Source organism: Artibeus jamaicensis, unplaced genomic scaffold (assembly GCF_021234435.1).
Source record: "Artibeus jamaicensis isolate MK-2021 breed Jamaican fruit bat unplaced genomic scaffold, CSHL_Jam_final contig_76, whole genome shotgun sequence".
Lineage (NCBI taxonomy): Eukaryota > Metazoa > Chordata > Mammalia > Chiroptera > Phyllostomidae > Artibeus > Artibeus jamaicensis.
In genome coordinates, this window is record NW_026521954.1 from 1,155,000 (window position 1) to 1,177,710 (window position 22,711).

At 40.0% G+C, this 22,711-nt stretch overlaps 1 protein-coding gene across 1 annotated transcript in view; it reads right to left on the minus strand.

The window, feature by feature from the left end:
- Positions 1-22,711, minus strand: part of GRXCR1 (glutaredoxin and cysteine rich domain containing 1) — a 103,993-nt gene that overhangs the window by 46,011 nt on the left and 35,271 nt on the right. Inside the window, exon 2 of the mRNA XM_053672263.1 lies at positions 2,227-2,469. Within this exon, the coding sequence (XP_053528238.1) occupies positions 2,227-2,469 (243 nt within the window). The remainder of the gene's footprint in view (positions 1-2,226; positions 2,470-22,711) is intronic.

The window sequence follows — 22,711 nt, forward strand, 5'->3', positions numbered from 1 at the left end:
TAGCTTCAAATTTCAGAAGCAACAAGGTAGCACGTATGTGACCCCTCCTCCTCTGTGCTACTATGTGTGAAAATAAAGAGATCACAGAACAAAAGCAATTGAGAGAAATCAGCACCCTACCTCCTCCGTTGCACTCTCTTTCTGATCTTCAAACTAAAAGACAAAAGCAGAAAAGGCACCCCAGCCTGTTGGATTGTCTCAGAAGCAAGAAGAATGTAAGTGTGGTCCAGAGCAGTATCACAGGTGTGGCCAGCCTTGTACTTCTACAGGCAATCAGTCACCCACTAAGTTGCATTGTGCAGTTTCACAGAAACTTAAAGTCCACAAGGAGAAACATCTTATATTGTCTAAAGAAAATTTTCTGGGTTAAAATGTAAATGTTCAGAACCCCTATCAGTGATTTTTCTCCCTGATGGAGATGAGTGTATCGGATCATTTCCTTGTGGAAGATGTCTTTAGGAGAGAAGACAACCTTATAAGCAGACAAAGAGCATCATTCACAGGTCCATTCAACAATGTGTTTGAGCACTCTGTGTCAAGCCCTGCCGTATAGGTGCCAAGAATGCATCAGCAACAGTCCAAGATTCCTGTCCCTGAGATAGCGCACCAAACAGCCAGGGTCTGGGGAGTCGGACCAACCTAACTGTCAGTCTGGCCCTGCCACTTCCCAGCTATGTGTGTGACTTGGTAGAAAGGAGTTATTGTTCTTTTTTGCAAAACAAGAATAATAATTATCAGTATTTAGTGAAAACTTAACTTTGTCCCAGGCACAGCAACTAAGCATATACATCATCAAATCTTTACAATTAGTCCATGAGAAAAGTTATATTATCATTCTCATTTTACCAATGAGGAAATCAAGGCACAGGGCGATTTGCAAATTGCCCAGAATGACATGGAAACATCAAAGCAGGAATTCGAAACAAGGCTTCCTGTTTCCAAGGCGGTCTTCCCTCTTCACCAGGGTGCCGCAGACTTGGTTTCTGAAGCTGTCCTGAGCTTGGACGAGATGGCACACGTAAAGCTAACAGCATAGGTTCATGTTATCATTATGATTCATCATGATTATCACTACCATTGTTACAACATTCTGAGACCTAAGGGTCTGTGCTGAAATATAATAAATGAGACTCAATACTTCAAATCAAAATTCCTCTGCTTCAGAATGAAGTCTGTACCCAGCTCCACTCATGTGTCAGATTGTATAACGTCATAGCTAATGAATCAGAGCTTCTCTGGGTTTATCTTTCCACTGGGATGGCAGGCTGCCTCTAATAACTATGGCTGCAGACAGTGTATCAGAACACAGTTCCCCTATAAGGACCTGACAGGAATGTGAGGTTCCCTGCAACAAAACATGAGTATATTCTGCTCTGGATTTTTCTAACCGCTCCTGAAAGCTGAAGGTTAAGACCAGATGCAAAACAAAAACTAGATCCAGGCATATCTGCAGTTTGACAGTCCCTCTTTGTTCTTTGATAAGTGAGCCTGTGGTCAGCCCCTCCCCCCTCAACTGCTGGTTCTCTTGGCTCCCTGCTCCCAGTCTTTGCCAAGTGCACTCACTGGAGCCCTCTCCAAGGCTTCTCACAGACTGAGCGTGTCCATAGATCAATGGGAGCTATTACGCTAAGAGTATTATTCAAAGAGAAATGAAGCAGGCATGTTTTCTTGCCGCTCTGGGAGTTCTCTCCGCTCACTGTGAGCCTGAATTTGTGTCTCATACTGCATTAGCAAAATCAAGGATAATCTTAAACAAGCAGATAAGATTCCGGCTCCAGGCTCCATTCCTTATTGATTTTGTTTCAGGACTGTCCTCTTTGGTTCGTTAGGTAGGAAACTAGGAGCTGGATAACAGGGTAGGGAAGTGAGTGCTGAGAGAACTCACAAATATGTGTCTTACAAATATTCCATTATTCTTGCCTGTACCAAATAAAATCGTTTTTATAACACGTTAAACTTTGTAACACAAAACTCAAGTCCACTGAACATTTTTAAAATGTATCCTATTCAAAAAGACAATTACATGCCGATTTTATCTCACCACGCTTCTGCGGGAAGAACTCTGTTGCAACATGTTGTTTAGGATGGAAGTAAGTGCTTCACTCCCTTGGTTTGAACTCCAAAATTAGCAAGTGTCCTGGTCGTTATGTTGCAAGTTACCTTGTCCTTGGCTTACAGATCTCTACCAACCGCGGCTGGGTTTAACAGAAATAGGATTCTCCTTACCCCGAGATAGTGGCCGTCGATGAACACGACCGGGAGGGAAGGCGCTTCGGACACCCTGCGACAGCGTTCGTCCAGCTCTTTTCCGTAGTCACCGTTCAGAGCTATGTTTTTCTCTTCGAATTTTACTCGGTGGTTTTGGAAGATCTTTCTAACCAGTTCACATCTTTCAAAGGTTGTCCGCACCACACGCAGGCAAGTGGTGTAAATCACCACCCGGTCAAATTCCAGTTCAGTGGATGGTTGCTGAGGGGAAAACATTGTAGTGTGAATATGTCTGCATTTACTTTCTTACTGTGGCTTATTTTAAGGCAATAAACAAGTTGTAGCAAGTGCCTTATACGCTAAGGGCATGCAATAACAGTTTAATGAGTATGGTATTTGTCACTTCTCAGATAGGTCTATGTAAGTTAGAATATGTCATTGAGAAAGGGGCAGCAATCAACATAATTTAAATGACATAATTTAGCTGACAGTATTTTTTCTGTTCACAGTGGCACACAGAGTAATGGCATATTCAAACTGCTCATGTGTCACTCGGCAGGCCATGTGTTGAAATAAAGGAGAGTACAAGTATTCTTGTGTCTTTAACACATTGTTCATTCACTATATTTGCCTCTTTTTTAAAAAAAATTGTTTTAGCCCCAAAGCAGCATTTATTTACCCAATGGATTCCAAAGCATGTCATTTAGAAGTCTGGTAATTTCAGTAATTACCCATCTTGATTGACATGGGCTGAGAGGCATGGCGCTGTGGGCATACCCCAGGGCAGTGGCCAAAGGGCTATAAAAAAATAAACCCATGAGTCTAAAACATTCACAACAACAACAAAAAATTACAGGTGTTCAAATTTGAGATGCATTGCAATGAAAACAAGGTTTGTGCACACCCTAATTTAAGGAGGCAAAACAAGGCACTACTGAAAGCTCACATGAGCAGCTAACAGTTTTCCATCAGGGGCATATATGCGCCTCTTAAACCCAAAGTGAAATGCAGAACAAAATAGTCAAGGTGACATTTACCCATAAAACAATTCTTTTACTTGTCAATTGACCAAATTTCAGAGTCTTTTGAACCACAATTTCCTGGGAATAACAAGACCTGTGTCATAGGATTGTTCTAAGGTTTAAGTAGCGGGACACATGGGCATGAGCTCTGTGGAGTCATGGGGCTCCGCTGTGCAGCGAGGGGCTCTGCTACAGAGAATGCCAGATCGAGTGGTCCCGGGAATGCAGCAGATGGAGTGGTCCCGGGAATGCACGGAGACCAGCAGCAAAATGGACAGTGGGTCAAAGCCAGGCTTGAAAAGGAAACAAAGAAACAGGCGCACTGCAACAGAGGCAGGCAAATCTCACACAAAGCTACAGACGCCCTAGGGGAGAATCTTTTTTTCTGCATTTCCTGCTACATCAGAAAGCAGTGACCGCATTCCTGGGAGAGCCGCCCAGCACTGCTCACACCACACCAGGTCTGTCCTGGAAAGACAGTTCGCTTATTACAGTTCTACTTGCAGGGGACTGAACACGAGGCAGCCGAACCGTTATACAAGGGACATGTGGGACTCCACAGGGCTACAGTCGTTGAAACAACCACACAACTAACCACTCCAACCAGCTACAACCTCAACCAGAAGGTAGGGTTATTACGCTCCAGCACTTCGTGTTCACAGGATTCAGAGAACTCTGCCAGATGCATGCAGGCAGGCAGTCCTAAAAGATCCCAAATTGAGAAAATGGCAACGTCCTTCTTCACCTCACCAATAAAGAGGACAGTTTTCTTTTGTGATGTAAAGTTTGTTCAAGTTGTTAGAATCATTTCTTCCCTCGGTAGCGTTTAAATGCTAAATGGAAACCAACTTAGCAGGGCCAAGCAGGACTCATAAATTCTCAACAGGTCAGAACTGAAAGAGATATTACTGAGAGGCAGGCAGAGTGTCATACAAAAGAGAAAAATCTTTCTTAGCTTCAGGCAAGCTTCAGGCTTGAAGGCACGTTGCTCAATGTTGTCAGACTTGGTTATTTTAAACGGAAGGTTGAAATACAGATCATTACAGGAAATGTGCCGCTGTCGAAATTTTGGCACCTCATTAAAAACTGAGACCTTGTAGACCTATAGATGGAAGGCTAAATTTGTCCTATAGCTGCTAATATAGTAACGCTTGGGTAGAAAGAGCATCTGATAAGCTTGGGCTCTGCCACTGGCCATGTGTGTGCCTTTTTGATGCTATTAAACTAACAAGCCTTAGTTTTTTCATCTGTACAATGTGATAACAGTTAACAGCTGCTTAGTAGGTTTGTCCAGAAGATAAAGTAAGCAAGAATATGAAAACAATGAGTATGGGGTTTCCAACTGTGCTCTGCCAATACAGAAATATTACACTCCGCATCGTGAAATGTCTAAGATTAAACACACTAACACAAATAAGTCAGTGGGAAAAAAGCAGAGCAATAAATGTGAAGGGAAGGGGATTATTACTACACTTTAGATTAAGAAACACTGATCTTCAGAGGAAGCAACCAAATGCCCAAGAGCCTATAGCTCCTCTTCATGTTCATGATTATGGGCAAGTCTGGAACCAGGGAACTCGCTGCCAATGTTGCAGCTTTTAGAAGAGCCCCAAAGTTCTCTCTTTTTTTTCCTGTTAGTATTGGACCAACTATGCACTGTTCTTCTGGCTGTGAAGACTACATTTAACTGCATTTAGTCCTACCCAAATGTTCTACTTTTTTCAATGGCTACGTGTACTTTTAAAAACATTTGATAAGAAATGCATTTGCCCCATGTGCAGAAGTGGGAAAGTTGAAGATCGAACCTCTCTGTTGCCACATTAACCAACTCACACAGGATTCTCTCGACTCACAGAGCAATGCTAGGTACCGTTTTTCTGTGTCTCAAGAGTCATGCACTTAAAAACAGTGATAAGGTAAACCCCTGTCAGGTGGTCACATTGGATGCTGTCTACTGCAAAGGGCAACAAAAATGTCCCTTAATCTACTCCTGAGGCTGAGCTTTGCCTGGAATCAATGGGGGTCCAAGAAGGTTAGACTATTAGAATAACTGGGAACTTTTACAAAGCCCCAAGCACACACCAGTTAAGTCAGAATCACCAGGGGTGGGGCCTCAGAGCAAATTTGTTTAAAGCTCTTATGCTGATTCTAATGGGGAACCATGTTCTAGAGCAGGGGTGTCAAATTCATTTTCACCAAGGGCCACATCAGCCTCACAGTTGCCTTCAAAAGGCTGAATGTAATTTTAGGACTGTGTAAATGTAACTACTCCTTAACTGCTAAGGAATTGAAGTTACATTTGGCCCTTTGAAGGCAACCGAGAGGCTGCTGTGGCCCCCCAGTGAAAATGAGTTTGACACTCCTGTTAGAGCTAGTTACATCCTCATTGGAAATCCAGAGTCGTAGGCTTTATCCCAGAGCTACTGGCTCTGCATTTTTAACAAGTGTTCTGGGAAATCTGGAGCACATTACATTTTGCAGAGTCCTACTGCGGTCACATCGGCAGCTTGACTTGGCAGAGAATCCGAGGTCACATCCTTTAAACTGCTAGTCACTCGTTCAATTATTAGAATAATTTATGTGGCAAACATGGTGCTAGGCACTAGATTTGTAACGATGACCAAACAATATCGTGCCCTAACCACACAGAGCTCATTGTTTGAAGTAATTAAAAAAGTTATGTAAATAAATGCAGAATTACAAACTGTTAAGCATTGTCTAGAAAATGCACAAAATATTAGGAGAAGCTATTGCAGGAGTGCCTTCTCTCGTCTTTCTGATATTTAAGTTCTGGCTGGAAGTATAAGGAGTTACTGAGAAACTAACTAGATAGAGAGCATGAGGGAAAGTATTATATGTAAGTGCAAAGCTCTTGAGATGGGAGGAAGATGGCATGGTGAGACTCTCAAAGGTCTTTTGCTGCGACGCAAAGCGATAGGATTATAATGGTACCAAATGATTCTGGACAGGATCAAAATCGTGTTGGACTTCACAGCCACCTTAAAGATGTAGGGCCTTTAACCCAAGAGCAGTGAGAGATCCCTGAAGGCTTTTGGGAACGGGAGGAATTTACATCTTTAGAAGGTGAGCAAGCAGAGCCAGTGTGGATAGTTGTGTTGGTCGTGCACAACGCAAACCTGGGGAATGCTGTTAGTAGCAAAGTCTGAACGAATTAAGTCTTCAGAGTTGTATGGTCCTCGACTTGAGCAGTCATAGTCTCTGTCCCAATTGCCTCTGTCTCAGAACTAAGATCGAATGCAGGGTATATTCAGGGTAGGAAATATGGACACCTATAAGAATAGGCTGTTAAGTAAAATGTTTTAAAAAAATCTAATTGCACAACTTTTGGTGTGACTTGAAAGTAGATCTTCTTAAAAGTAGAAAGAGGTATGTCGAATGATTTCACAAGGTCTTTTCCAGCCTCATAATATAAATTTTAAGTGATATTGTCTTTGACCTTAAAAAAATCTTCTTCTACATTTGTTTCCTTTTCTTTCCTTCAACAGATTTGGCAAAGCATCTGCTTGAAATCTAAAAATAGCCTCTCAGCAGATAGCTGTCCCTCTGCTCCCTTCAGAGGGTTACCATGGGAATAGCGTAATGAAGGATGCAGGCATCTGAGACAGCCCTGAGAACCCTTTGAGATTTGCAGCCTGCTTGTTCTGAGGGCTGACCTAGATGTTAATGAAGTTAAGCCATTTCTTCCTTTCCATTGATTAAAAAAATGAATCTTTGTACCTATTGGATACTGGAAATATCAGGGAGAACATTTTACAAACTGTCTAACACTTACAAACTGTTAGTTTGTAATTGTCTAATCATTATACCAAACAACTGAAACAAATACAAAATAGTGTTCAATGCAAACTGCAATTTTCAAATTTTTAATAAAAAATTGTACGAGGATGAATCTTAGGGGCGCCCTGAGGCCTCATAACAACCTGCAGCAAATGTAGACCTGCAGGCAAGAGATGGACATTCTGGGAATGAGGCTGAGAGGTTACTAAATAGCCAACCTGTGTCCATAGCCCGCACTTGTCACTGTGCCAAGTAAGTACTTTAGTCACTTAGTCATCTTGGGGCAATTTTGGAGCCCCCACACCCGTGGAACTCAGGACAAGAATTAGACCCCACCCCACCTCATCAGAGGATCAGCCTGGAGCAGACCCAGCTCCCCAGGCTACAGCAAGTACAGCGAGTTATTTACACTTGACCTTTAGCCTGTGCAGCCTGGCCAAGGTTGAAAAGGCCTCCAGGAAGAGACCCCCCAGTTTTCTCCCAGTGTGCCCCTCAATCACCAAGACACTGGGGGCCTCCAGGCAACTTTAGGAATTCAGGTCTTAAACATAAAAAATTTTAATGTTTTTAATTTAATCTTTATTATAATTTTTTCATTACCATTTAATCCTCCTTATACCCCCCTCCCCCAGCAATCACCACACTGTTGTCCATGTCCATGGGCCCTTTTTCCTTTTTTGCTATATATACAAGGGGGGAATCCAAAAGAACAGAACTTATTTATTAAAAATTGTGTATTTATTCTTATATGTTTAAACTCCAGTCACCTTAAAAGTACTCTCCACTTGAGGCAAGGCACCTATCAAGAACTTTTTTCCACTGCTTAACAGTTTTAAAAGGCTTTTGGTGCCTTTTAGTGCTTCTGCTGGTTTTCGTTTCACCTTTTCCACATTTTCAAAACATTTCCATACAAGGACTATTTTCATCCAGAGAAGCAAAAAAGCATTGCTCAAGGTGAGATCAAGTGAATAGGAAGAGTGGGGCTCAGGGGTCATGCCATTTTTGGTCAAAAACTGCTGAACACTCAGCGAGGTATGGGCAGGTGCACTTCTAAATTGCCCATCATGAAATGGGCAAACACCTTCAAAGAGTCTTCAAAAAATTTACCGAAGCCAAACACAGCCTCTCACAACAATGCCAGCTGGTACACTGATACAGATGGGTTTCTAGAACACTCACCTGATGAGGAAACCTGTACTACAAGGGGCCCATCTCCCAGCATATAATTACTATGTTAGGGCATCCATCCACATATATTATGGAATGCTTCTTAATATTGAACTGAAATAAAAACCTCCTGCTCTCAAATCACTTCTTTATCTGAATTCTTGCTCTTAACTAATGTGATTCAAAACCCACTTTATCCACAGCAGGTTCCTCTCTTAGCCTTTTCCTGGATCTGCTTCCATTCCGTCACTATTCCCTATTCAGCTCTGATGGTAGATAAAAGGCTTTTCCATACCCACTCCCTACACTTCAACCACACACAAGACAAAACCAAATACCCTGTGAACTTCTCTGTGTCCCTCTGTAAGGCACAGATTATTAAAATAGCTATTATTTATTGTATGACTCCTGCATATTTACATGCAGTTCTAGGGACTACAAAGGGAATGTTACATGTTCAATTTCCATTGATCATAAGAGATAAAGCTTATTATGAAAACTCCATACATGAAGAAACTAAAGCTTAAAAATAAACCTAAGGTGCCCAGATGGGTCAGAGGACAAGGAAGCAGAACCAGCATCTTGACCTGGGTCCACCTCCTAAGTCCTTGCTCTTGCTGTGGGAAGATACACACATACCCCTCTTCAACGCAACCCCCCGGTGGGGCATACCATTCTAGAGATGACCGTGACTCTACCACGAAGGATCTGTCCCAGGGACAGTCCCTGAAACTCACTTAGCTCAACTCCCCACTTTGTGCTAATGTCTCTGCCTAGATGTCGCCCTCTGACAGAACTTCCCTCAACATCATATGGGAAATAAGCCCTCCACCTCTGACCCATTTCTGTTCCTCAAAGTATCTAGTATTGCTGGACTTGACATTGTATACATTTATTTGTCTACTGTCAAGCTCCACGAATAAAATATAACCCCAGTAAAGCAGGGACTTAGTTTTATTCACCGGAACTAAGAACCCAGGAAATTTCCTGGCACATAGTACGTGCTCAATAAATGTCCCCTGGCTTGTTTTCCACACATTGGTTTGAATCTGCCTCTTAGTAACTGGATAACTTGAACCATTTACTTAATCTCTTTATATCTGAGTTTCCTTACCTGAAAAATAGGCACACTGATGCTTATTTCATGGGGATTTGTGGGGATTAAATGATTTCATGAATAGAAAAAGTTGGTATGAAGCCCGATGCATAATTAACACTGAGTAAAATGGTATCTTTTTGATTATTAATATCATTGTTATAAAGTGTTACTGACACACACCGGCAGTATCATCACCAATATCCGCATTATCAACAAGTCCAAATTCACGTGTCATAAACCCCATGAGCTCAAATGGCAAGGGCTGACTTTATAATTATACAATGATCAAAAAATAAATCTCTTTAATGAATTAAATCACCACTTACGTTTATTTTCATGTGCCATCAGTTTTGACTGAAAGCAACATAGTGGAGTGTACATATCAGACATGATAAAGTCCCTCCTGTCCTAAATTCAGAACACTTCTTTTCTTGCCAGCACCAAGACATGCACCAGCAATTCATGAAACTAAGTAAAAATTTTTTATTTGCATAATTTTCCAAAATCACATAAATAAATGAATTTCAATTATTTCCTCAGGAATTTTGTATGTGTCCAAATCTATTACTGAATTGGCCTAAACATTAATAGAAAAGTCAGTGAACCTAATGAATCTCCATACGTTGCCTCCCCCACACGGCGGATTTAACAATACATCAGAGTTATGGAAATGATGGTGCCCCATCCCCTGCAGTGGAGATCTTGGAAAAGGGTCATGGTTCTGCCAGTTTTGCAATGATCAAGCACAGGAAGGTTTCACTTGAAGATCTGGACTGTGTCTTCTCTTGAAAAGGCAGAAAGTCTGACGACATTGGAGTATTGTTGCATTCCTCCATAAAAACAACAGCTGCAGCTGGGCAGCAGCGACCCCAGTGGGTGGCACTTGTCTCTGAGGCCACATTCCCTCATGTCAAGATAGTGCTTTGCATTGACATTGCCTGTATTCCTCCTTGAGAACTGACTGTGTGGCATCACAGCTAGTCCAATACATCGGCTTACACCCTTGATATGGGGAGAAACTGAGACTCAACAGTTTATTTGAACCAAACTTCCCATTGCTTGGGAATAAGCAATGTGTTGCAGTGGAAGAAAACCGATTCTGAGCCAATGCTCTGGGATTTAGCTGCCCAAACTGGGAAAATCAGTTTACACGTCCAGGGCTCTCTTTTCTGCAATGTGGGAGTTGTAGAATCACATGTGAAATGCACCTGAAGACAGATTGTAAATTATAAAACTTTACAATCATGCCAGCTATCATCATCACTCAAAGTCACACAGCTGAGAGAAGAGAAACTATGATCTAATGGAAACCAACTTCCTACCAAACAAAAGTATCTCTCTTCCAACAGGAATGTTTTGGTTGCTATAGAAACTGTTACAAACATTATTTATTGGCATTTGAGATTCTGCTCATCTTGGCAGATAGAAGTGATATCAACACAAACACCCAAATCACCATAATTAGAAGCACCCAGTGCCAAAGTGATGCGCTTACTGCAGGAGCGAGAGCCAGGCAGCAAATGAATCAGGGATAGTCTACAAACGGAGACATTGAAAAATTACTTTTCCATCTTTTCCTAGGAGAGATTCAAGTTGCAAAACCGGAAGAAATGGAACTAAAACTTTAAAAAGTAGCCTCAGAGTAATAAATGCTTTGATAGCCCTTCCTTGACCATTTTCGTAATGTTCTACATTCCTACTTTCCAAAAACCCCGGTGCTCTTTCTGAAAGGGCAAGGTGTTTGCTTCCTTCAACTCTTCCAAATATATGCATATCGTGAATAAAAATCAAACAATAAAAGATTAAAATCTTCCTTAATTTTCTAAATCAAAGAAAAGGCCTGAATAATCGGCTTGATATAGTCAGTCTTTTTGAGTGGGGTTTGATGCATGGGACAAGAACCTACTGTAAAGGTTGAAATACCTGCATCTCATGTCAGCCTGATGCTTTCATAAATGCCAGGATGTTGAGGGGATGTGACCTCTGTCTCCATGGCTTTCCCAGAGTAGACTGAAGATGGAGAGCAACAGAGCAGGTGAGAACGGGAGAGCTGACAAGGCTGGACCCACATCAGGCAAATCTCTCATATCTGTCTCCTCCTCAGACCTACAGGTGTCCTTCTGACTATAATCATTGCCCTGGTCCCACTCTCACCTAGATATGCTCTTCTCCAGATTCAAAACAGTGTATTCAGGGAAAGAAAAATTCTTCTATGAGCACTGACTCCTCTAATTCTATAAGGAAAGTAGACACTATCACTATCTTGACTTTTCACATGAGGAAATGAAAGCACGGAAGTGTTTGAGAAGCCTAGAGTCAGACACCTGGCAAATAATGTCACTGGTATTCTATCCAAGTAAATCATAGCAGAATTAACTCTTTTGATGACCCTGTTGGTCATGTACTCTCTATGAGTCCAGCTATATCCCATCTCCTCTGATACAGAACAAGAAGTTAGAGGGATATACATCAAATTTATGAATCTTCAAGTTTTGTAAATATGCAGGAGTTTTAGAGAGATAGTGTGTTGGTTTCCTAGAGCTGCTATAACAAATTACCACACTTAAAACAACACCATCTTACAATTCTGGAGGTTAGAAGTTCCAAATGGGTTCCACTGGGCAGAAATTAAGGTGTTGGCTGGACCATGCTCCCTTCAACGGCTCGAGGAGAGGCTCCCTTACCTTGTCTTTTCCAGTTTCTAGAAATTTCCTGCATTATTTGGAGAGCAGACCCTTCCTTCACTTTCAAAGTATACAGTAACAACCTCTGCTCCCGTCACCACATCTCCTCTCTGATGCTTCTGTCTTGTAAGAACCTTTGTGACTACATCGGGCCCATCAATAATCCAGGGTAATTTCTCCATCTCAATATCCCTAATGTAATTATATCTGCACAGTTCCTTTTGCTGTAAGGTAACATTCATTCACAGGTGCCAGTAGTTGGAACATGGGCATTTTTGGTGGTAGGGGGATGACTCCATTATTCAGCCTATGATAGTTAGAAAGATAGATACATTGATACATAGATGGATAGATAGATAGATAGATAGATAGATAGATAGATAGATAGATGATAGATTTTAAAGGGATTGGATCCTAAGTATAGGAATAAAAGGTACACAATCTTAAAATAGAACGGAAACTTGGAGATTATCTAGCCTAACTTGAACAAATGTATGAGATGTCAAGAAAACACTCTAACCTCTGATTATCAGACAAGATCTTCCTTATTGTGTGCATCCACTTGCTTTATACACATAAAATGAGGGTAAATTGGAGTAAAGCAGGTATGAAACACATTGTTCTTTCAAGACCTTTGACAGAAATACTTGAGTAGGGCTTATTCTCCAAGTTGCTGCTGAAGACATGAAAGTGTATAAAAGAAGAGACAAGTGTATTAAAGAAATTCGCCTGTTCTTCATCAATCTAGTGTAACCATCTCTCTTTCTCTCCTTTTCTATCTCTTACCTCTCAATAGGCTTTGCCTCCAATTGTCAAACAAGCCTTAGAAATTGCTCTGAAAAATACACACTCAGCATGACCAAATGAAAGAGGTATTTTGTGTTACAAGACATGGAAAATACATAAGAAAATGTTTGAAATTTCTGTGTAAAGCCAGAGGTTCAATATATCTGTGTACTCCAAAAAGGAATCTAGCTAATTTTTCACTTCAACTAAGAGAACGAACAAATAACCATAAGTCAAAAGAAAGAAAATAATGTCTTCCCATTTCTTCTGAAATTCCCCCAAATAAGGTCACTTTAATAAAAGCAACTAAATTGTGATGATTAAGTCTGCAGAAGCAGATGTAAACAATAATGCTCAAAATCTTAAAAGTTATGTTTTTCAAATACATACTTTATTGTTCAAGATTATTGATGTAATTTTGTAAAGAAAGTTTAACATTTGATTTCTATTGCATACTCAAATCAGAAACAAATGCAAGGTTTTTTTTAATAAGATAGATCACAGTGTTATCAGAATGAAGAAAAAAAAACTAGTTCTGGAAATGTTCTTCACCAGACAATGCTTGCTTTGATGACAGAGCTCCTCACTGGACCTGAGTATTGGATTTTGGAGATTCAAACATTAGAATAGAGATCTAACTAAATTATTAAACTAAATAATAAGTCTCATTAAGTGGAAGATTTTATCATGAAAGATTTTATTACTAACACCATCAACATTGGAAATTGAAAAAATATTCATTAATGAATTTAATGTTGGAGGCATTATGTCATATGAATGCATTCATTGCTACCATAATCTTCACAATATATAATGTAATAGATACTATCATTCCACTTTCACTGTCCAAGTGAATGAGTCACAGGGAGGCTGTGAACTTGCTCAAGGTCATGAAGTACTAAAAATCTTTCCTGTTGGTATGTAACATCCTTCTTTCCTATATTTTCTTTTACGTGTCTGGCTAGTCCTTTTCCATGGTCAGCTATGGTCACACTTCCCCTAAACATTCTGGTTCTCATTGACTCTCAGGTTGGTCCCCTGGCCACCTCCTGTCTGGATGACCTCATCCACAATTTCAATAGCTCATTAAAGATTGAGAAACTCCCAAGTGCACATCCTCAGCTCAGACTCCACTGCAACAACCCAGGTTGGGTGTCCCGCTATCTCTGTGGCATCTGTATCTGAGCATGCCCTCCAGCCCTCAAATTCAGAATGTCTGAAGCTAACTTCATCATTGTCGCTAACCCTCCTCAATTAGTTGCTTCAACTCTGGGAACGGTCCCGAGCTCTGCAGGGCTTTCCCTCACCACTCCCCATGTTCTATCCATCCAGCAGTCCTATCAATTCTTTTTTGTGTTTCAAGCCTAGCTCCTTCCCTCTGTCCCCACACCTGCCGCTTTTACTCAGGCCTCACAGTTTCTTACCCGGGTTACACGATAGCTCCTGGCCTGGCCTCCATGCCCCTAAAGTAGGCCCTTTCTATTCCTTCTCTGGCATGCAGTAAGAATCTGATCACGTCACTTCTTTTTTTTCCCATAAAATCTTTTTATAAGGATTTTAATTTCCAAACAGTACAACAGGGTGTCCAAATCAGTGTCTCCTAATGACATCATTTTTTTTCTGCTAAATTGAGAGAAAGACAAAGTGTGTTCTCTAGACCAGCATGTCACTTCTCGACATAAAATAATGAGAAGAAACAATTGCTTCCCACAGCTTTTAGCATAAATGTCACAATGCTTACCCATGCAGCCCTCTGTGTTGTGGTTCTTGCTTTCTTCACCAGCCTGCTTCCCACAGCTCTCCTCACCATACACTGATTATTTGACCTATGTGTAAGTTCCAACTACATGCTAACCTCTCCAGACACATCAAACATGTTTTCCAAAACACATCGTGTTTAGCATCTCTGACTTTCTCTCATGTAGTCCTTGTGCTTGGAACACACTTTCCTCCATTGTTCATTCTTCCTTCTCACCTGACACAGTGCAGGTCAAGTGGTGCCTCTTAGGAAGTCTCTCCCACCCATCTCTACAATGGGATGTGTGCTGCCCATCTTCCGCACCCCAGCACTCACTCACTCTGCACCCCCTGTCTTCCTATGAACTTCCTAAGATCAATGGGTGTGGGTTATTTAATGTTGTGTCCCCCACACTTCATGAAATGTCTAGAGCATAATCAGAGGCACTAAGTACATGTCTGTTGAATGGATAATAAACCAAAATTTAAACTTAAGGCTCTGAGATCTTAAAGGTTATGCACTTTCCACAGTAATATAATATCACAATACGGCATGACTTAGGAGGAAATAAAAAAAAAGAAAGAAAAAGAAAAATCTCCTAAGTGATGTTTTTAATCCAAAATAAGCAAGCCAAACACAATGTCACTAGTTTATCATCAAAGTGCCACTTAAGAAAACATTTACACTGGATATTTTTGCTATGTCATCAACAAATTCTCTGCATAACAACAATGACTAATTCACTCCTAGCAAAGCACCCAAGGTGAAAATGCAGGCTACTGCTGTCGCTCAGCCATTCCTGCCGGCGTACAGAGTTCCCAACAGGGGAAGTTTGCAGCCATTGTCTCTGATTCGAACTGAAACCACCTCTGCAGTCTGAAGCTGCAGGCTGAGTGCTACACAGCAGCCAACAGGATGCATTCAAACAAATCAGCAAAAGGACCCTCACTTCTCCTCATTTTATCACTTTAATAACATATGAAAGAGATAAAGAGTTAAGGTTTAAAATTAGAATGAAAGAATGTCGTTTTATTCAAGCTCGTGATGATTTCACAAACACTGGGAATCAGCCTGAAGTGGCATTCTAAAATATGCTCGTAAAACAGGAGCTGAGATTCAGAACTAGCTAATGACCTCTAAATCACATTGGAGAGCATCGTCATTCTCCTTCACGTGCCGTCAAGATGTGGCTAAATGCTCGTGCAGATGTTAGCCATGCCCGAGGGGAGCCTGCTGGCCTTCCCACTGTTTTCCTGGTGGCACCTACTGAAATGGTTTGTGAAGTCTTTTAGAAAACAGCCACCCTCTGCACCACGTGGCACAGCCGCAACCTCCGCCAGGCCTGGGAAGGAGAAGGTGTGTTTCTCCCTGGTTCCCAGGCTGGGACAAATGTAAGTATAGAGGATGTCGGACACGGTGTTTCCACCACCCCAAAACTGGAAAGGGAGAGGAGGAAGGAAGCAGAAATGAGAAAAGGGGTCTCCAGGTTATTTCCACTTTCATTTTTATCTCCACCCATGCCACAATCGTGGTTTATTTACACGTGTCAACAAGTAAATTCCTTTTTCTGTGTTTTAGTTTGCTAGTTAGTTTGTTTGAGTTGGTCTCCTTTCTTTCATGACCAAGCAAAGGTGCCACTACAGTCCCCAGGACTTCAGCAGATTCAGTGAATTTTATTTATGCATTTTTTTGCTTTCCAGAAATAACTGTTTGGGGGAGGAAACCAGCCTTTTAAACAGTTTTCATATGCTTGGGACGTAACCAATTTCTATGCTCTTATATCACCCAGGCTTGAATATAATAGACCTCAGGAACGCCTGGCCGATCTGCCTGTTGACTTCATGGTCAGCAGAATTCTGAAGTCCGGGATATGAAACCTAGGTGGTGAATCCCATCTCTGCTACTCTGTAGCCAAATAACCTATAATAAGCTTATCCCACACAAATAAAATAGGTAAAACCCTCTTATGCCATGTCAAGGGGCTCTTAATAAGGATAAAATAAAGTGAATGCCATGCTTATACTTTGTACAACTATAAGTAAGTTACTGCTACTAATTGCTCATATTTCCCAAGGCTTAACCTTTGAACCTTTGATATCTTCTGTATGGATTCCCTCCCATAGAGACTAATCTATTTGATTGTCTTCAACTACCACTTTCTTGCTTCTAACTCCCAGCTTAGTACTTACTTTCCCTTCTTCTCACTGGAAGTATAGTGTGATGGATATTTCCTTTTTAAATCCTGACATAACTTTGAACTCAGAAAGTCTAAAATCAGACTTTCCCCCAAATCCATGTTCTCTCTCATCTTCCCTCTCTGGCTTGGGTCTATTTATCATCTACTGGAGTTTCCTTCCTCTCTATTGATCGATTGATCGATCCAACCCAACCATAAACCAGTTTCTGTTGGGGTGGTGGTGTCCTTGTAAGTTTGTCCCTCATACTCTAGTCTCACTGTCCCCGTGCAATGCTAAACTATCACCATCTTTTTCCTGGATTACTGTGTCCTAAGTCACCTAATCTGATGTTCTTCCCACTATCAATGTCTGAATAATCTTATTCAAATCGCTGTCCCTGTAACTCATTGATAAAAATATAAATTTATATATATATATATATATATATGTGTGTGTGTGTGTGTGTGTGTGTGTGTGTGTGCATTGCAACTCTGCAATGTAAATGCTTTTATTTGTTTTTTTTAGAAAGATGTGGGTGTCGAGACTCAGAGATATAAAATGACTTGCCCTAGATCACACAGCTATGATGAGGAAAAACAGAACTGAACCCTAGTAGTCTTCCTCCCTAACCAGTAATGCCATGCTTTCCACTAACTTAGCCTGTTCTAGTCCTTCCATCACGGGCTATGTGGCTTCCTTTTGCTCACAAGCATCTTCTTATTTGTCCCTTAGCCTTCAGTCCAGGCTTTCTTATGTCATGTATCAATGGCATTATGTGTGCCAAGGAGATTGTGAGAAGGTAAGGTTCATATCTTCAAGTCTTTCATCTTTTTTATTATTGTCTACTCCTAAAATGAAGCTGAGCATAGGGAGGAGAGAGAGAAAGAGAGAGAACAAAAAATGTCAATTTTCTAAAATTCTTACAGGAGACAAGATGCATTACCATCATTTCTCACCTACAGCAAATCTCTGGGGTGAGGGTCCCAGGCACCAGCACCCCTGATTCTGGTGCAGTAAGTAGCTCCTTCCTGCAGGAAGAGCCTCGAGTGGTTCTTACCCACACCACAGAGTGCACGCCACTGAAACCTGGAGTCTCTCAACGTTCTTGCCAAAAACAAAACAAAACAAAACACAGAGCTTTTAAACGGCGTATTCAATTTGTTCCCTGCAGAGAGTCAGCACTTTATAGGAAGTTCGCCTAATTCCAATGACTGTCAACAGATGAGGCTATCACATTTTTCTCATTTTCTTATTCTCACTGAGAGAAGGTTTCTAATTAAAACCTCCCACTGATCTGACAGTGAGTCAGGTCCAGGTACCTACACTGTCTTACTTCCTTTCTTGATTTTGTAAAGAAAATGTGATTTAAAAAATAATAAAGTGAAACCTTACACAAAAATTTAATGCATCACTAAAACACTCATCTCGTTTTAAATAAACCTCAACGTCCTCATTTTTCTGCTTATATATGATTCATGTTGCAGCCATTTTACTAGACCTAGTGTATTCAAAATAAATCACATCATTTTTCTTCATCTTATATTTTAAAGAAATGACTTCATTATTGTTCCCATGCCCACGACCAGAAGAGTTCCCTATTTTGATGCTCTCATCCCACACAAATAATTTTAGCTTCAGTCTCTCTTTTGAAGACAGCACAAGAACATGAAGTCAATTGAAAACCTCGTAGGCAGGTTTTGAAATGATGTGCTCAAGTTGCTATTTTAGTTTGGGAATGCAACCAGTTAATAAGGGTGGAGGAGAGCTTCTTGATGGTGTCAACTTGACCCATCTATGCAATTTTAGAAAGGGGGTAGGGGGTCTTGCCACACACCTTAAGTCTATTTTGTTTTTTGCTTTTTAATGTTGAGGATAATTTTGTCCTCAAGAATTTACACACTCTCCCCATGGACATGCATCGCAAGGTGGTCAATTTTCGACCCTGCCATCGAGCTGTCACTGAAGAAAGACACTGTAGTGTAATGGGGATAACACTGGCTAAGGAATCAAGTCCAGGATCTCATTTGCAGCTTGGTCACAACCTTGGGGCTCCTCTTTAATCCCTCTGGAACTCATTTGCTTCTCTATTAAATGAGAAGAATAGACTAGATCAAGAGCTACACAAGTAAAGCTCTTTTAAAAAAGCTAAGCCAGCGAGCAAATGTGGCAAGCAAAGTGATCATTTAAGACAACAAGGAGTAGTGGGAATTACTACTCCAAGGAAATGGATTTTTATGTCCTCTCAAAAAGCATTTCAATTAAAAATAATTTTAAAACATCATGGTAGCCAAACCTCTGGAAGTTCAATTCAGCCCACACACTACTTATAATCTCTAAACTAGATGGCGCCTTCCAGGTTTAACCATATAGGGTTCTAAAATTGTCAGTAATAATAACTTAAACTACCTTATAACATAGATAATAATGTTCACATTTATATGTTGATTTTTATTTACCAGGCTCTTGGCTAAAGACTTTACTTATATAAGTAACTCATTTTTATACTCATAATGATTCAGTAAAGTAGGTGTATTGTTACACTCCTTTTCCAGAAGAGAAAATTGAGGCCCAGACAGTTTAAATCACTTGTCCATGCTAATCCACTTAACGGTTTTTATATATAAAAATCATCATTTCAAATACATAAGCTCTCTACCATAACAGATTAAATATTTTGGCCATACATTTACCATTTCATTCAGTGATTAGGTATAGATATAAAATCTCTCTGGTGATAGTTTTGTAAATTTTGTCAGTAGGATCTTTCTCATATTTACCATTATGTAAAGAACCTACTATGTGTTTGATAATTCGACACATTGACAGAGATCTTGTTGGTCTTCATATAAGAGGTCACTATGTGAAACCACAGATCTTCGATTGATCATTAACATCACCTATATTAAACTCTGTATTTACTCCTTATAATTTCTTAATAAACAATGAACAAAAAGAATAATAAAACATCATCAATAGAGCGAGACAATCTAAACGATTTCATAATTGACTGAATATTCTGCTTACAAACTTTAATCAAGAGACTTAACAAATGATAAAAAATAATATTTGAAAGTTGGGAAATGTTTTATATGGTGACCTTATTTAACATTCAACTAAACATTAACAATGTTCAATGTTATTAAAAGTAATAAATAATCAGTTATATTTCTATGTTTCTATATCACTAAACTAGCACTGTGCACTTAGAGGACTAATAGTTATTAGAAGCTAGAGAGTGAAAATAGGAGTAACTTTTCATTAAAAGTGAATTGTCTAAATTATTGATAATTTTTTAAATTGAAGAAAAATTATTTTGGAAAGGTAATGTAGTCATAGTTAGAATTAGAATAGTCATAATTAGAATAGTAAGACTAGAAGAGATTTCTAAAAAAACAATGCATACTGTTCTTTAGTCCATTTATTGGGCTATGCTGCATTTGCAATCAGATCGTAGAAATTAACAATTTATTTTAATTCAAAATACCCAGTGAAACAATCATTAAGATGTAATAGTTTAGATTTCTGATTTCAGTCCCAGCATGTAAAAAGTTTAGCAATCGTCAATTCTATCCTTACAACAAGAAAAGCTGAACAAAACTAACATCAGTGACTTTTCTTGGTCAAACCTGGGACCCAGATGCATTCAGAGACATAGCTGAGTTCTGCTCACCTGGGGCTGTGGTCTTTGAAGCTATAAACTGGTGGGATCCCTAAATGGTAATTTGTGTAAACTGCTGGCACCCAAGCATGGCCTAGCATGAGAATGTGAACATTCACGGGGCTGCTGTTTTAGGGAAGCTCCTACACTTTCATGAGTTTTACTTTCAAGAACCCCAATAGGTTCTTGTAGTGAAGGACCAAGAAGGATCCCCACCAGGTTCTGGAAGCAACAGGGAAGAGCAACCCTATGAAATATTCCCCCATTCTTTAAGTGTGGGCTGCACATAATGACTTCCTTCCAAAGAGTACAGTATGGAAATTACGTGAACATCCTGACAAGCCCTGCTTCAGGCAGAAGGTCAAGTTTAGGTTCAACTGCGGTTAAGTCAGGTTGGTAGTACACACCCTGACTTGGATGTTATGAAAATGTCACTCTGTGGCCTTCCTCCCCAAAACACATAATCCCAGTCTAATCATGAGAGCAACAGTGAACAAATTCAAACTGAGGGGTATTCTTCAAAATCCCTGAACTATACTCCCCCAAACCATCATGGTCATCAAAACCAAGGAAACTCTGAGAGCTAAATGTAATGTGCTCTCTTACATCAGGTCCTAAAACAGAAAAAGGACATTAAGTCAACACTGAGTAAATCTGAATAAAATGTAGACTTTAATTAATAATAATGTATCGATATTGGTTCATTAATTGTGACAAATGTACCATACTAATTTTGAGATGTTAATAATAGAGTGTTGGGTGTTGGGTGTATCAGAAACTATGCAAAAAACATTCAATTTTAAAAAACATAAAGCTAATAAATATGAAATAATCTAATACCACTAATAACAAGCTTAAAATTAATGTAAAATGTTAATAGTGTGCTACAATTCAGATAATTATTAATTAACATAAGAAAATTGATGTTGTTCTCACATTAAAGACCAATTTTCAGCTTGATATGTGGTCTCAGAAAACTGAAAGTTCTAGTCTACTGTAATTTTATTGAAATGATAGTAGAAAGTAAAATTCCAATATGGCAATGCTATTTCTAATTTTTATATTTGACAAAAACAGTTATTTTAAAGAAGGCTATTTCTCATCTTATTTCTCCCTTATTCAAATTAACAAAGGTCAAGACTATATATCCCACAGAGTTTTTCACAGTGAAAAAATATAATGGGATTTCCTTAATGAAATGTTACATCCCCTCCCGGAAGCCACAGTGCACTTTAGCACGAGAGACTGTCCAGTCCTCTTGTAAAGAAACTTTGGATGGTAAGTGTACAGTGTTTCACAAGGCACGCATTAACACCTGAAGGAACATCAGACTGCCTCATAACACAGTGCATTGAGATCATTCAGGAAGGATTTCAACCGAATGATTTAAAATGTCTTCTTAGTCTTGCTAGATGCTCCTGCCCAGCACCTGCCCAGGTTTCATACCCCTCAGCCATCGGTCCATCTACCTTTCACTGAGGGTTCAGCCCATATCTCAGACTCCTTCACCATGAACCTCTGCTCTTACAAAGCTCCTCCCTCTCCATCTGGAGACTGGTTTCATATCCAAGATTTGCTTAAGACTTTGTTCCTACCAGACTATCGAAAATGGGCTCCTTCCTTCCCTCGTCTCCAAATTCTCCCTATCATTCGAAGCCCAGCTTAATCACACTTCTGCACAAAGCCCTCCTGAATCTCTCCCAGCCCTAACCATTCCGATCTTCCCTTTCTTCCTATAGTTCATAATCTGTCTATGAGGCCGCTTTTTGCACAATATCTGATTACTTTGCTCAGTATTTCTTAGAATGTGTTCCACGGACCACCCAGAATTTATTTGATTTTGTTTTTCCTGGCCATTTCTTAGTACTAGAAACCCACACACCTCAGTGGAAAAAACTTCAGCTTGCTGTTGTTTGTGTATCTCTGAATACACGCACGTGTCTTTTTTAAGGCTGTAATTCTTTGAAAGCAAAAATAAGTCTTTCATTTGTTAGTAACTCACAAAATGAAATTCTAACATATGGTGTATGATAAATACTCGTTGCCATGACATGTTTTTGAGCAGCCATGTTTCAGGAATTCCAAAATAATCTGCTTATACGAGGAGCTTGGTGAAAAATCTCTTTTCCCCCAAGCAGAAGCCAAGAGTTTATAGCCTTCAATCTCCAACCAAAATTCCTGTCCCAGACTCAGATCCTGAGGAGGAAATGTTATCACCTGAATTTATTATATCTCAGAGATGAGTGTCATTAGCCACAAGAATAATCTTTGTCCAGGCTCCTGAGCTTTCTCTGAGCTCATTGATGGGGTCTTCTCATCTCCAAGTTCATCCCAGCTCTTATGTAAGTCCCTATTTATATAAGGTCTGTCCAGA